Source organism: Podarcis melisellensis (genome assembly GCF_964234715.1).
Source record: "Podarcis melisellensis genome assembly, chromosome: 14".
Taxonomy (NCBI): Eukaryota; Metazoa; Chordata; class Lepidosauria; order Squamata; family Lacertidae; genus Podarcis; species Podarcis melisellensis.
The window spans coordinates 9,643,273-9,658,423 of record NC_138546.1 but is presented as its reverse complement, the minus strand read 5'-3'; the positions used below and the strand labels follow the sequence as shown (position 1 = coordinate 9,658,423).

The window sequence follows — 15,151 nt, the reverse complement described above, 5'->3', positions numbered from 1 at the left end:
CACAAATGCTAACAAGACAAAAAGTACATTTCAAGCCACATCTACGCGGAGCTAAACCTTCCACTATAGCCATCAAAATTCTAATTTCTCTTTAATTGTTCATATAACAATATCAAATATAAAGAAAAGCCTCAAGTAACTGCTGGAGAACTTCAACCAGAACTATTCCTATCAGACTAAATTCAAGAAAATTCTTTTCCTTTTAAACGAGTATAAAAATGCAATCCAAGTATATTCCCCTATTTAATAAAATAAAACCAAGGAATTAAATGATGTACCTATCACTCATATCTATTTACTTATATAATTTTTCCTTCTACTAATTCATTTTGGGTGGCCTTGCTCTTCCAAGCAAAAGGAGATTAAAAGAAAGGCAAATTAATCCTAAATTAATTTAGAGAGCCCTCCTAAATTTTAAAAAGGGGCAGGTTGTACTTCTACAAACCTCACTACTGGAGGAAGTAACAGCTGAATATATCATGGATCTGAATTTATTATGACTAGATGTTTGTAAGTTTAACATTAAGGGTAGTAGCTTAGCTCTACTCAGAACAGACTCATTGAAATTAATGGACCTAAGTTAGCCATATCCATTAATTTCAAGGGGCCTACTCTGAGTGAGAATAGCATTAGATTTCACCTTAAATTTAAGTAGAAAGCAAATAATAAGAGTGGGTGATACATAATCCTCAAGCTAGGTAATGTGCAGTGAGACTACCAATACAGTTGTACCTTGGTTGACAAACGCCTTGCGAGTCGAATGTTTTGGTTCCCAAATGCCACAAACCCAGAAGTGAGTCGAACGGACTTCCGGAAGATTCCGTTTGACTTTTGAGGTACCACAGTGTATAGGTTTGAAAAGATTATAAGACTAGGGATCCAGAAACAAAGCATAGTATAGCCTACATCATGGGTAGGCAAACTAAGGCCTGGGGGCCAGATCCGGCCAATCACCTTCTAAATCCAGCTCGCAGACGGTCCGGGAATCAGTGTGTTTTTGCATGAGTAGAATGTGTCCTTTTATTTAAAATTCATCCCTGGGTTATTTGTGGGGCCTACCTGGTGTTTTTACATGAACAGAATGTGTGATTTATTTAAAATGCATCTCTGGGTTATGTGTGGGGCATAGGACAGTGGACCGGCCCCTGCTGGAAAAGTTTGCTGACCCCTGGCCTACATGATTTATGAAGCCACATTTTTCCATGATTTTGAAAGTCATGGATATTATGCTTTCCAGCACTACCATGGTGCAAAAACATAGATTAGAGACACAGATCCTTATGAATCCTCACAATTTTTACAAGGGCTCTTTTTAATACCATCACCAAACATATCACCTCTGTGGGCACAGGTGGGATCTGTAATTTGTTGGAGCTTCTATTGTCATCCTATGTAAAATTCATGAAAATCCATCCTGATCTTCTGTGTTTTTATTTTTGACTATGCAGTGCAAATATGCAAGCTTTAATTTGATGGTAGTGTTTGGAGATTCTGTTTAAAACCTTGCAAATTCAAGAGGAAAGAGGAAAATTCTACTGGAACTAGTTTTTTACCCATACTCATGGAAAAGCAAAGAGTGTGTATGCATTCTCTTTTTCTCTGCTGGGAAGGAGCGCGAGAAACAACCAGACTGAGGAGTATCCAGGGCACTCTTAAAATCCAAGTGTGCCCATGGGTCCAAAAAGGTTTTCAATCTGTGGACAATCAAAAATGTTGTTTAAAATGAAAGCTAACCACGGAGAGACAGAACATTTGAGGTAGAAGTTAAGAGCTTTTAAAATACAATACCTGTTCCTGAATAAAACTTTCACTAAGGAGAAAGGAGCACCTATTTATGCCTTTACTATCAGACAAGAGTATGTTGCAACTAAAAAAAGGTAGATTGCTACCTCCATACGGGTACAGTGGTACCTTGGGTTACAAACACCTTGGGTTACAAATTTCGCTAACCCGTAAGTAGTAACTCGGGTTACAAACTTTGCCCCAGGATGAGAACAGAAATCGCGCACCGGCGGCATGGTGGATGCAGGAGGCCCCATTAGCTAAAGTGGTACCTCAGGTTAAGAATGGACCTCCGGAATGAATTACGGTAAGTCTGTAACCCGAGGTACCACTCTATTTGACAGTTGTAAGGCGCTCAGATGCTCCATCAAACAATAGGTAAACAATCAACTGGCATTTTAACCTTATTTTTCATTAGCTACAGAAATACAAGAAACCAAAACATCCTGCAGTGCTGAAAGTACAAAGCACACAATAAGCCTCCCCAGGAATTATTTCTTTACACTATCAAGGACAGTGTCACATCTGTCATAAGCAGATTACCAAAACTCACCACCCATTCCAGAATGAAAACAGACATGTCCTGCAAGTTATAGGCAGATTTGACAAATTAACTCAACTTGCTCATTTCCAGTCAGTTCTATTTACGTCACTCTTCTGATAACAAAGCGATTCAGAAACAAGTCTTCAGAATCCTTAAGATATGAAGATGTACCAACAGCAACGTAAGCCTCAGAAATCTGCATTGGTAGAAAATAAATTCCCAATGCGATATTTGAGGATTCAAAATATATTAGCCATTTCTTATTAAACTTTGGTGCCAATTCATTCCCTTCCAGTAAACTCGCAAACCATCAGATACCTACCATTTGGCCAAATATTTCCCTCACTTGCCCCCAAAATTACATTCCTACTGCACTTACCACAAAACTGAACCTGTTAGTTTCCTGTTCTTGACTTCAGCTAGTCAGATTTTTAGCCTTATTGTGAACTGTAAAGCCTAGCCAAATTCAATAATAAAACAAGAATTATATACAGGCAACTCCCCTTTTATGCAGGGCTTGCGTTCCAAGGCACCGTACACATCCATGGGACATATATAAGCCCATCCCACCCCCTTCTGGTGTGAAAAATGGCAGACACGTCAGCAGTCGCACAAGTGCCAAACACGTGCAAATGTGGAGTTGCCTGTATATGTATGTTTCTCTCTCTCTCTCTCTCTCTTTCTCTCTCTCTCTCTCTCTTTGTGTGTGTGTGTGTGTGTGTGATCTAACAAGAAAGCATGTATAATACAGCTGCCTCACACATTTCAAGATGGAAGCACACAAGAGGAAGTGGGCCCACCTCTTGCACTCCAGTGAGGAAAAGGAACTGAAGTCCTAAAAAGCACAGAATACCATCACACCACCAACCAGCTAAGCATGACTATACAGCTACCGTGAAAATCACTTGTCAAGTAAAGAGAAAGAAAGGCAAAATGGAAATAGCTGGAAGCTAGGCAAGAAGGTGGAGCCCTGTGAGAGAAGAAGCAAGTATATGCATGTGTATCATGTACAGAATGAAGAAGTAGCAATGGTGGCAAAGGAGTGTTCTTGGACAGGTGTAGGTAAAAGAACACAGCCATTGTAACAATAGCTTCTACAGAATCAAATTCTGTTGAAAGTAGCAAGGCTTGTTTCCATTTTAAATGAACGCTTTAGAATCATTCAGAATTGTGGTCTGCACTCAGCCAGTTTTTGTCATTTTTAAGTAATTACAAAATAAACCATGTACACAACACTACACATACCAATTAGTTTCATTTAAAACCATTTCAGGTTTGGCATAATTTAATATAAACTTTGTTTTACTGTTGTAAAGTCAAAATCATGGCCTACATATACAAAGCTGCTGATATTCATGTCATTTTGTAGTGCAGTTTAGCTATGCACATTTCCCTATAGTAAATACCAGCGACAGCCATGATTTATTCTGGCTTCTGCAAGTCCCCTCCACAACCTCTGCAACAGAACTACTACTCTTGTCTCATAAGGATATATCCATAACTAATCCAAAATAATATTTATAATATGCAGTTAAACTGTGCAATACCAATGTCAATAAAAATCTAAATTCTGCATAGAGCCAATGTGATGCAGTGCCACAACAGGTCAGAGGAAGTGGTTGTTAAAAGAAACAGGCCTAGCTTCTAAACAAGCCTTGCAGATTTTCTAATGATAATCATAGTTCATCTAACATTCAGGCCACTGAATTACAGTAGCTGTTATGTGCTTTTAGTTAGGCAATCCTTTCACTTCTAAAACTTGTAGAATCATACCAATCTTACTATGTTAGATACACCAAATGTCCACTTAGCAATTCTTGTTTCTAATTAAATATTACTGGCCCAAAACACATATGAAATAAAACTGTCTTGATTGAGATCTGAGCAGTTTCCAGATTCTCAAGCTACAAACAACTCTCAATTTACGCGGCTAACAACAATAAAACAGTACAAAAGTACAGCACAAACAACACTCTAAAATCATTCATTATAAAATTCAAGCCACTGGCCACCATTGGGCCAGAGCTCCACGAAGATTGCCGAGGGAGGGAGTCAGGCTGTGCCCTGGCCAAAGGCCTGGCGGAACAGCTCTGTCTTGCAGGCCCTGCAGAAAGATGTCAAGTCCCGCGGGGCCCTAGTCTCTTGTGACAGAGTGTTCCACCAGGTCGGAGCCACAGCCGAAAAAGCCCTGGCTCTAGTTGAGGCCAGCCTAACTTCTCTGTGGTCTGGGACCTTCAAGATGTTTTTATTTGAAGACCGTTTCACTGTGGGGCATACCAGGAGAAGCGGTCCCGTAGGTACCAGGGTCCTAGGCCATATAGGGCTTTAAAGGTTAAAACCAGCACCTTAAACCTGATCCTGTACTCCAGCCAGTGCAGCTGGTATAGCACCGTGTGAATGTGATCTCGCAGCGAAGACCCCGTAAGGAGTTTTGCTGCAGCATTAATGGAATGGAAAGTAAAATGTAGTGGAAAGTGTAATGGAAAGTAAAAGTAGCAACATAGTAGAGAAACAGCCTTTCAAAATCAAGGCAATAAGCAATGTTGGCAATCGAGTAGGGAAGCAAAAATTGACACTTTCTGCCCCCTGCAGTTTATATTGATATCTGGATTTTTAAGATGCAAAGCCTAGGAAGAAATAAAACAGGGAAGCAGATATCAAAAAATCAAATGATACAATCTTTCAGTTATTTATTGGATAGTCCATAGAGTAAAATGTAATTTTGCAAGGCTGTGTTCCTTTGACAAGGACTGTTTTTAATTACTGAATCTTATACCATCAATACTGCTGGAGACAGATGTTGGCAATTGTGTGTTTCCTTTCCCATCACTGAATCTTCAGTGCCTGACTTCAACCATCTAAGCACCCATTTACACTATTTTTCCTTTCCATTTTTGCATACCAAGTAGAATAAAGCAGTAGAAATCTCTCCTACAAAGAATGGCTTCCAAAATAAACATCTACTGACTCCAACACTGCAGCATCCTTCTAGAGAACAGGTTAGCTATCAGGCTACTTGAGCAGAAAATGCTTCCTCTTCATCAAATGCATACGTATTTTATCCCTCCACCCCACATGATGAAATTATGGGTGTAATCAACAAAAGACAACCTTCCTTGAAATTCCAAAAGTTTGGCTTTAGTGCCTAAGCTTACAAATGAAGAAAATTATTAAATTATGACAGTTTTAAAAAGAAAAAGGCTCAAATTAAATATTGTGCAAGATCTCTAAAACAGCCATTAACATTGTTCTCTGCCTCCAACATTATAGTAAGAACCATTATTGTATTACTTCCCTGAACAGTGTCAAAGTGCTTCAAATTATTAGTGTAAAGAAACGTAGTAAGATTTAGAAACTCATTCTTTTGAACCATTCCAAAAGGTACAAAGCATTGCCTGCCTGGCCCAATCCTAAATGCAATTATCTGAATCTGCAGCACAATGAGAGGTAGAAATACTGGTAGAAGAACTGTAGCCCTTTGAAATGCAAGCAAATATTCATATTTATGAATTTTACCTATATGAATTATGAATTTTTCCTATATAAAAGAACTAGCAAAAAGAGGTGTGGGCTGATATATTTTCCCCTGTGATGCTAGTTTTCTATCAGCAGGAAAGGGTTGGGGGGGCATGCAAAACTACCCCCTCCCCACAAAAACCTGCAGTCTGAAGTGGTCCAGTCCACTCTATCATCCCATTCTGCTGCATATGCAGACCAAGTCTTGGTAATTTGCAGGCAGGTTTAAGGGCCTAATGGTGCATAAAAACAACAAACTCCCAAAATGCAAAATCTATAAACAGCTAAGTAATCATTAGGTATGAAACACACACTTGTAGTAGCTGTTATTTTCATGAAAAAAACAGGTACTGTACACTGATACTTCTTCCATCATCAAACCAAGAGAAATGCCTGCCTCACTGACACCAAATCAGCAACAGTAACCACCTAACCTTCCCATATATCCCTTCAAATAGTCCTCCATATAACGCTACACAAATCTAACATATGTCAATCTCATGTAAGCCACTGGCATAAATCACTATATTCAGTTGACATAAAAAAAATTAACCCAAGCACATCAGAATCTGAAATTTGCTCATTCCTGATACATAGAAGTTTGGCACTGACTTGACATCTAGAATTTATAAAAACGTATTTTTCCAGTTGTATATGTTTTGTACCATTGATTCACTGATTGTGTTGTTTCTTAGTTTGCAAAACTTGATTTCATCAACCTCTACATGAGGTACTATGAGTAAGACCCACTCAGAAAGCTGTTGGAGACTAGTGGGGAGGGAAAGAAGGAAGGGGGAACATAGGTAAGAGAGAAATGTTTACAGAACTGAATTATCAGGAAAGCAACAGAGATAGTTTTTCTTCACAGTGTATATTTAGTTTGAATTCCCTCTAGACTAACTATGCAGTGAAATTAAATGTGACCGAAGCACTTCCCATCTCTGTGTATAAATTCCATTTTCCCTCACATATACCTTTGGTCCCCCCTAACACACTCAGATGCTGTCCCATATGGTTTTTAAGATTATTATTTTTTTTAAAATATCCACATGCATCAATGGTGTACAGAATCATTTCCACCTATTGTGTCCTTGGAAACAGGACTTGCTTCCTCTGCCTGCCTAGAAACTCCAAGTCCAGTCACAGCTTCTACCCCAATAACTTGCTCAAACCGCAGGGCGACCTCTCCACGCCCATACCACTCCCCCAACCCCAACCCTTCCTCTTCCCTTCTGCAGCCTACACCCACCTTTCCTACCCCCTCCAAACCATCCTTCCTAAGTAACTCAGCTCGATAGAGCCACCCGCTGGGGGCAAGGATTACAGAAAGCCACTTCCCCCTTTTTCGGTGTGCCTCCACTTAACTTTTAAAAAAGGCAGCTATTTCCGTGTCAAACACAGCCCACGATTGAGAGAGGCAGTCTGAAGAAAATACTTCAGCAATGCCTCCCCTACCCGCACACACACACACGGGGGGGGGGGGAGAGCCCACAAGTGCACAAAAGCAGGCCGGACATGCTATTTTGCCCTGTCTGGGCAGCTCTCGCTTCTCCCTCCCTCCTGCTCTATCCCTCCCCTTCCCAGGCGTGCTCTGCAGTTGTCCGATTCCGGGAAACCCTCACGCCCTCCGACACCCACAACAGGAAAGGAGGCGGCGGCTGCTTCGGCCACCCCCATATTTCAAAGCCTCGACGTCTGGGGACTGGGAGCCCCATCAGCCTTCCTTCTCCTGCTCTCCCCACGGCCGAATAAAAGCGGGTTTAGGGGCAGGGAAGGCGGAGCAAATATTTTTGACAAGCGATGCGGGACTAGCTCCCTGATCCCGTGGGGGAAGAGCTAAAGGCAAATTTTGGAAATGGGGAGGGGGGGTTAGGAGGAGGAATCCTGCCCCCCAGCGGGGAATCGCTGCAACCGAGAATTAAAAGGAGAATCTGCCTGGACCGCTCCGTCCCGAGCCTGCCCCGCTTTTGCTGCTGGGGGTTCGCATGGCCATTTGCGCGCCCGTCGCTCTTGCCACACACACCCCCCTACCCCAAACCCGCTTACCTTTCTCTTCCTGGTCTCGGCCGACCCGCTCCACACGAAGCACTGGTAGATCACCCTCAGGTTCTGCTTCCAGTTCTCCACCTTGAAGCCGGTCACATGGCAGCACCCGGCGGCCGGCGGACTCATGTCAGACCCCCCCACATCAATCCGCCCGCCCCGCCGGCACGGCTTCTGCTAGGCTGCGGGAGGAGCAGGAAGAAGCAGCAGCAGCAAGCAGCAAACGAAGCGGGGGGGGGGGGAGCTTGAGGCGGGGGAATCCCAAATCGGAGCTGGGTGGGAGCGAAGACCGGGAAGGGGAGCCGGGACGGGAGGGAGGGATATTGTCGGGGTGGTGGGGGCGACAGGGAGGGGAAGGAGGGGTCTCCTCAGTCCGGCTCCTTCGTCGCTGAGGGGGGCGACTGCGGGCCGCCACCCCCCTCAGGGCTGCTGCGCGGCCTCCGCCGCCCCCGCCGACTGCAGTGGTGGCGGTGCGCGGAGGGGGAGGGGAGCGGGCGGCGTGAGGGGGGGGAGGGGAGCGGCTCCTCTTCTTCCTCCTCCTCCTCCTCCTCCTCGGATTCCTCCGCTTCTTCCTCCCTCTTCACTCTCCTCCTGCGCCTCTTCTTCTCCTCCTTCTCCTTCGCCGCCGCCGCCTCCTCGCCGCCGCCGCTTTCGCCTCAACCCCGCCCCGCCCCCGGCTGCTCCGAACAAAGCGCCGACGCCGACGACGCCACTGAGGAGGCAGAGCGCCACAAAGATGAGGGCAAAGAGAGAGAGGCGGGCTGAGGAGAATCTTCGCTGCCCGCCGCCGCCGCCGCCGCTGCGCGCTACCTCATGGAGGCCTCACGGGAGAAGGAGGAGCGGGGAAGAGGGAGAGAGAGAGATAGGGAAGCCCTGGCGGCGGCGAGGGGCGCGGGTGCCGCTGCTGGGCGGCCGGCTCGGAGGGGTGTGTTCTTCGCCTCCGGTTCCCCCTCAAGTCAGTCAGCCTCGCGAGCTCGCCGGGGTTCGTGTCTCTTTAAATCTCTCTCTCTCATCTCATTCCCTTTCTCGCCCCCCACCCCTTTTCTGCGATGTGTAATGGTCCTCTCCTCAAAAGACGGAGCGAACTCAATCGAAGCCCCGCCAGGCCCGTAGCGGGACAAACCAACTGGGAAAGGAGCGGGGGTGCGGAGGGGGGGGGGAGAGAGGGAGAGGGAGAAAAACGAGAGAGAGAGAGAACAGCGCTTCGCCCATGAACCGCAAGGAGGCCCGGCGGGTGCGGCCCTATTGGTAGCCGTCGGCTTATGTCCCTCCCCTCTCCCGCTTCCCATTGGCCGCCGCCGCCTTCCCTTACAGCGGGAGGAGGCGAGGGAAAGAAAAGGCGGGTTCGCCTGGGCCCGTCCCACCCTCGGGCCCCGTTGATTGACAAAGGAAGTTGGGAAACCGAGAAGGAGGGGGGAGGGCAAGGGGGGAAAGGAGCACATGCTGCGGTGCGGGGTTGTGGATTGGAGGGGCCGCCCGCCGCTCTCACGTCACCGGGTTGCGGATTGGCTGGGGAAGCGATGTCAGGGCAAAGGGGCCGCCTTCCCCCAGGCAGCAAGCAGGATGTGCGGGATTGGGGGGGGGGGACACAGAGCGCCGCTGCTGTCATATCCGCTTAACTTTGCAGCTTCTCTGTTACCCCAGTGATTCCTTGCAAGGAGGGAGGAGCTGAGCTGGATGATGAGGATGATGCTTAATTAGCCCTTGTCAAATGCCCCGTTTTCTTCTTGCCCGGCTCCGGTCTGCAGATTCAAAGCTCAGCCCTGCTTGCCGACACACCAGTGCAGCCAGAGCAAGCCCTGCTGGGCAATTGCGTTTCCTCCACCGGGCTGACCTTGCTGCCGCCTCCCTTGTGGTTCTCCACGTGCTGTTTTTGCGTTCTCCTGGGCAACTCTTCCTTCACACGAGCAATGGAAGAGTAGAGGCTTCCCTCCCTGTCGTCGCCGCTGTGCCTTGCATTTGTAAAATCTAAAGGATTTTCTTCGGGTGGTGTGAACATATACAGTAGCGTGAAGAGCCGTTTCTCCGCACTCCTGAACCATGCCCCCCATATAATAGTTTCTATATACTGTGTGTATATGTGTGTGTTTGCCTATAAAATACAGGAGTGCATTCGGAGTTAATAAGGAAGGCAGCAAGGTTCTTGTTCCGCAGAGGTAGGAGTGTTTAGTACATTGCAGCAAACAGTAAAGAGTATTTTAGACATCTCAAAGACTTTAACACAATTTGATGATGGCATGCCTTCATGGACTATCACTGCCTGGGGCCTCCAATGGGTTGAGGGTTTGGGGGTGTGATTAATAAGATGTCACTTGTGTTTCAAAGCCCTGTGATATAAACATACAAAGCTCACTTTTGCTGAACCAGACTTTTGATCCATCTATCCCTCTTGTCTCCCCTGGCTAGACATGGCTGTCCAGAATCTCAGGTAAAGGAGAAGTGGGTTTTCCCCCTAGCCTGCCATGGGGGGGGTCCTTTAAATGCCTGGGTGGTGAACATTTTCCCATTTGAGGGCCACATTCCAGTAGTGGGTTAAGATTAGAGAACTGGGCCAAAACAAACAAGATGAATTTTAACAGGGAGAAATGTAAAGTATTGCACTTGGGCAAAAAAAATGAGAGGCACAAATGCAAGATGGGTGACACCTGGCTTGAGAGCAGTACATGTGAAAAGGATCTAGGAGTCTTGGTTGACCACAAACTTGACATGAGCCAACAGTGTGACACGGCAGCTTAAAAAGCCAATGCAATTCTGGGCTGCATCAATAGGAGTATAGCATCTAGATCAAGAGAAGTAATAGTGCCACTGTATTCTGCTCTGGTCACACCTCACCTGGAGTACTGTGTCCAGTTCTGGGCACCACAGTTCAAGAAGGACACTGACAAACTGGAACGTGTCCAGAGGAGGGCAACCAAAATGGTCAAAGGCCTGGAAACGATGCCTTATGAGGAACGGCTAAGGGAGCTGGGCATGTTTAGCCTGGAGAAGAGGAGGTTAAGGGGTGATATGATAGCCATGTTCAAATATATAAAAGGATGTCACATAGAGGAGGGAGAAAGGTTGTTTTCTGCTGCTCCAGAGAAGCGGACACGGAGCAATGGATCCAAAGCACAAGAAAGAAGATTCCACCTAAACATTAGGAAGAACTTCCTGACAGTAAGAGCTGTTCGACAGTGGAATTTGCTGCCAAGGAGTGTGGTGGAGTCTCCTTCTTTGGAGGTCTTTAAGCAGAGGCTTGACAACCATATGTCAGGAGTGCTCTGATGTTGTTTCCTGCTTGGCAGGGGGTTGGACTCGATGGCCCTTGTGGTCTCTTCCAACTCTATGATTCTAAGCAAAAGTGAGCAGAGCAACAGACATGACTACTTGTGTAGTAGACTAGATGACAGCCCTACAAAAGTCAGCGGTTCCAAACTTCCGATAAGCACACCATATCTCTTCATCCTGGCACAATTCAAGGACATCTTTCAGCCTTGCAAAAATCCTCAAGGAGTGTGAAGAGCAGGGCCAGTGAAGGATGTGGCTTGGAGAAAGTCCCAAGGTCTGGAAAGAGGCACGTGGGTAGGGGCTGAGGATCCCACCCCTGCCTTAACTGGAGATCATATTTTTCCTTGGACGTTCAGCATACAAAATGATGTGCTTTGGCACCTCCACACATTTCATGTACAACTTATTAGTATGCCAGGTACTCTCCAATAATGGCATTTGCCAAAGGTGGCGTAAATAGGGCTGTTTTATTTTCATAAAATAAAGTAGAGACATCACCTTGCCAACAAAGGTCCGTATAGTAAAAGCTATGGTTTTCCCAGTGATGTATGGAAGTGAAAGCTGGACCACAAAGAAGGCTGAAGAATTGATGCTGTTGAATTATGGTGCTGGAGGAGACTCTTGAGAGTCCCATGGACTGCAAGAAGATCAAACCTATCCATTCTTAAGGAAATCAGTCCTGAGTGCTCACTGGAAGGACAGATCATGAAGCTGAGGCTCCAAGACTTTTGTCACCTCATGAGAAGAGAAGACTCCCTGGAAAAGACCCTGATGTTGGGAAAGATGGAGGGCGCAAGGAGAAGGGGACGACAGAGGACGAGATGGTTGGATAGTGTTCACGAAGCTACCAGCATGAGTTTGACCAAACTGCGGGAGGCAGTGGAAGACAGAAGTGCCTGGCGTGCTCTCGTCCATGGGGTCACGAAGAGTCGGACACGACTAAACAACTGAACAACAACATTTTCATAACACTGAGAGGTGGGCTAGGATGAGAAGCAGAGTACAAGCAATACTTTTAAAACACCTCCAGAGCACTCAGGATTCTGGGCTCTGTAGTCTACCCTTCACAGAGTTACAGTTCCTAGCAAACCTTAACAAACTACTTTGGGACAAGCTCGCTCTGGAATTTAGGATAGCACCAACAATTCAATTTTTAATTTATTTTTAATCAACCAGACTTTTTCAGAGTAGCAATGTTGTACATTGTTCCTCTTGGCTGTACAGATGGATTTAGTGTATTGTTATGAGTTTGTGAGTGCCAGGCCCCTCTAATCCCTGGATCCAGCAAGTGCTAAAATCTAATCAAGCCAAGCTAGTTTCCTGGTGAGGTGATAGTCTGGGTGATGAACCATTAAGGGGCTCTGTGGGAGACAGCAAATAGGTGGAGATAAAGCCAGAGATTGCAGAGGTAGCAGTGATGTGACCTAGAAGTAAAGCAGAAAGTTTGAGAGAGGGTCAAAGAACAATATTTGATTTCTGTTTGAATCCAAAACTGCAGCTACGGCAGAAACAGGAACCTTTGGCGTGTTGATGCTATGAAACCCTCCATCACAGACTCAGGTTGTCTATGCATGTAAATAAACCATATAGTATAAAGACACCACAGTCTTCTCTGTGCCTCATTGCCAAAAGGAAACACGAACCCGGGGTAAGCGCCTGGAACCCCTGGAGTCTTGCACTGCTCAGAGATTAAGGTGGCATGCAACAGTGTTTTTATGCTTTGGATTTTGTTTATTTCCCTTTTGTACACTACCACAATGTTTTAATGAAGCATGGTTTGTACATTCTTTAAATAAATATAAACAATCCGTTTCAGCTGTCCTTGGGTACTCTGAGATCACCAATCAAGTCCCTCACCTCACCTGCTAAATACCTTTATAGCAGCTGGCTATTGAATGCAGGAGAGCAAGCTAATAAAAAATGCCAGCAGCAACCATTCCTGGAAAATACAGAATGATTGCAATGAACTGAATAGATTGCCACCATGCATTTAGTAAAGAGCAAGTGTGCTCAATTTTTTTTTTTACAGCACTCCCTATTTTGCATGCCAATAGCTGCCCTGTTCCATATTTGTTGTGGCTGAGGTTGTAAACTCAATACAAGTCTCTGGGAAGTACGTCTCACCAGGATGTATTTCTGAGCAGGCAAGTATAAGCTTGCACCTTCAAAGTACGGTATTTCTTGTGAGCGCTGCAGAGGTCCATGCGACTTCTACTTTCAGAATTGTTCCAGGTCCTCATCCACAATCTTTCCATACACCGAGGTGTGTTTCTGCAAATACCTGCCTGTCATTCAAACCCGTACAATCAAGGCAAGTGTAATACTGCTGAACAGCCGTCAAAACAAAAAACAAGGGGGGAACAGTGGCATGTTTTTGTCATGCAGTTAATTGTCACATCGTAGCCTCCTTCCTGTTTATTCTGGAGCCTGCAGGTTTGTGCTTGTTGAAGTTACACCTGGGCTCAGAAAAAGATTCTACCTTGCTGAGGCAGGCCTAATGTTGGGGTGGCGGAGGGAATCTGGGGAGGCAGCAAATCGACACCACTAGGCCTTGGGGAACCTACTGAAGAAATCCTGAAACTACTGGAAAAATTAGCTGTGCGTTAGGAGACAACAAGGCAGATGGAAGCGGCTTTTATTAATTCTGCCTCCCTCTTGTATCACTTCTACAGTTGACTGTTCCTTCCCAACACTCCTGCTAGGCTCCCAGATCAGGTGTAAGGCTTGCTGGAGTGGAGAGATGCAGAGGTACACTTAATCTTAGACTCTGGACTCAGCTCTTTACTTGAGGGAAGAGCTCTTTAGATGGTAACGTGGCTTCGCTGCGTTTGTGGGACCTTGTGTTCATTCTGCTGAGTGGAGCCCTGGACACGCGTTCCCCAAAAGCCTGTCCTGATGGTGCTACAGGGGGGAAACGGCCTGTGCAAGGATGTTGTGGGGTGGGAATGACAGCATCAACACCAGCTAATTTTCCCCTGAAAATGAAGCTTGTTCAATGTGCTATTTGGCTATGAAAAGACCTCTCTTTGAGGAAGCAGGTCAGTAAAAGCTCATGCGACGTTTGTGAAGTTAACTCTTTAGTCAAAGGAACAAACAGCTCTGGAGGCTTCTTCGTAAGCCTTCGTGATTTGTCTAACACTGGAGGCAGGGAGCAGGTCTTGTGAATAACACTCCACCTTTTCTCCCATGAATCGAACACAGCATCAAACGATGCAAGACACCAGATTCTGGCTACACAGCTAGATCTTCTTAACTCAATACTGATGGCAGCCTATCTGATCCAAAACACCTCGTCACCTGAGGAGAACGTTTCAAACCCTGTCCCACAGCACAATAAAAATAGTATATTGTGATTATTTAATTGTGTTAATTAATCACTTTATGCAAAAGGAAAAGTCTCAAAGCTGCTCGACAAGCTGAAATACCACAGGTGAAACGATTTAAACCAGAGAAGTTTAAACAATAAATGCAAAAAGACACAAACTGCTCACGCAATAACATATTAATAAGGGAAATTCTTTGCAACCCTGTTAAAGAAATGAGTACCATCATAGGGGCCCGCTTAATTACCAAAGGCCAGAGAAAATGTAAATGTCTTAGCCTGGCGCTTGAAAACTTAAAATGATGGTGCCAGCCGCGTTTCCCTGAGGAGAATATCACAGGAAAGGCCTATTTTTGTGTAGCCACCCTTGGGTGGGGCACACAGAGAAGGGCTTCTGAGAGAAACGATGGCAGCAGCCATACCCACCAACATTTCTCCAATGAAAATAGGGATGTCCTATTCCATAACAACAACAGCAACAACAATTTAAAGCACACAACTCCTCCAAAAGAATCCTGGGAGCTGTAGTTTCCCTCTCACACAGCTACAATTCCCAGGATTATTTGGGGGAAAGCAATGTGCAATGAATGGACTTTAAATGTGTGGTGTGGATCTGAGGCCATGGAGCATTAACGCAGCCTGGAATTTCCCAGTGGTGTAGTCGAAACAGGATTTGG

The 15,151-nt window shown here is 45.6% G+C and overlaps 1 protein-coding gene and 1 long non-coding RNA gene across 3 annotated transcripts in view; one reads left to right on the top strand and one right to left on the bottom strand.

Annotated features, from left to right (window-relative positions):
• Positions 1-8,165, bottom strand: part of USP22 (ubiquitin specific peptidase 22) — a 107,658-nt gene extending 99,493 nt beyond the window's left edge. For both annotated transcript variants that reach the window (XM_081889222.1, XM_081889223.1), the window contains exon 1: positions 7,889-8,165. In XM_081889222.1, coding sequence (XP_081745348.1) covers positions 7,889-8,014 — 126 coding nt within the window. In that variant the 5' untranslated portion in view covers positions 8,015-8,165. The remainder of the gene's footprint in view (positions 1-7,888) is intronic.
• A 614-nt stretch (positions 8,166-8,779) lies between these two features.
• LOC309357322 lies at positions 8,780-9,957 on the top strand. The gene is made up of 2 exons (XR_014163089.1): positions 8,780-8,867; positions 9,634-9,957. It is a non-coding gene; the product is annotated as an uncharacterized lncRNA (long non-coding RNA).
• The last annotated feature ends 5,194 nt before the right edge of the window (positions 9,958-15,151 follow it).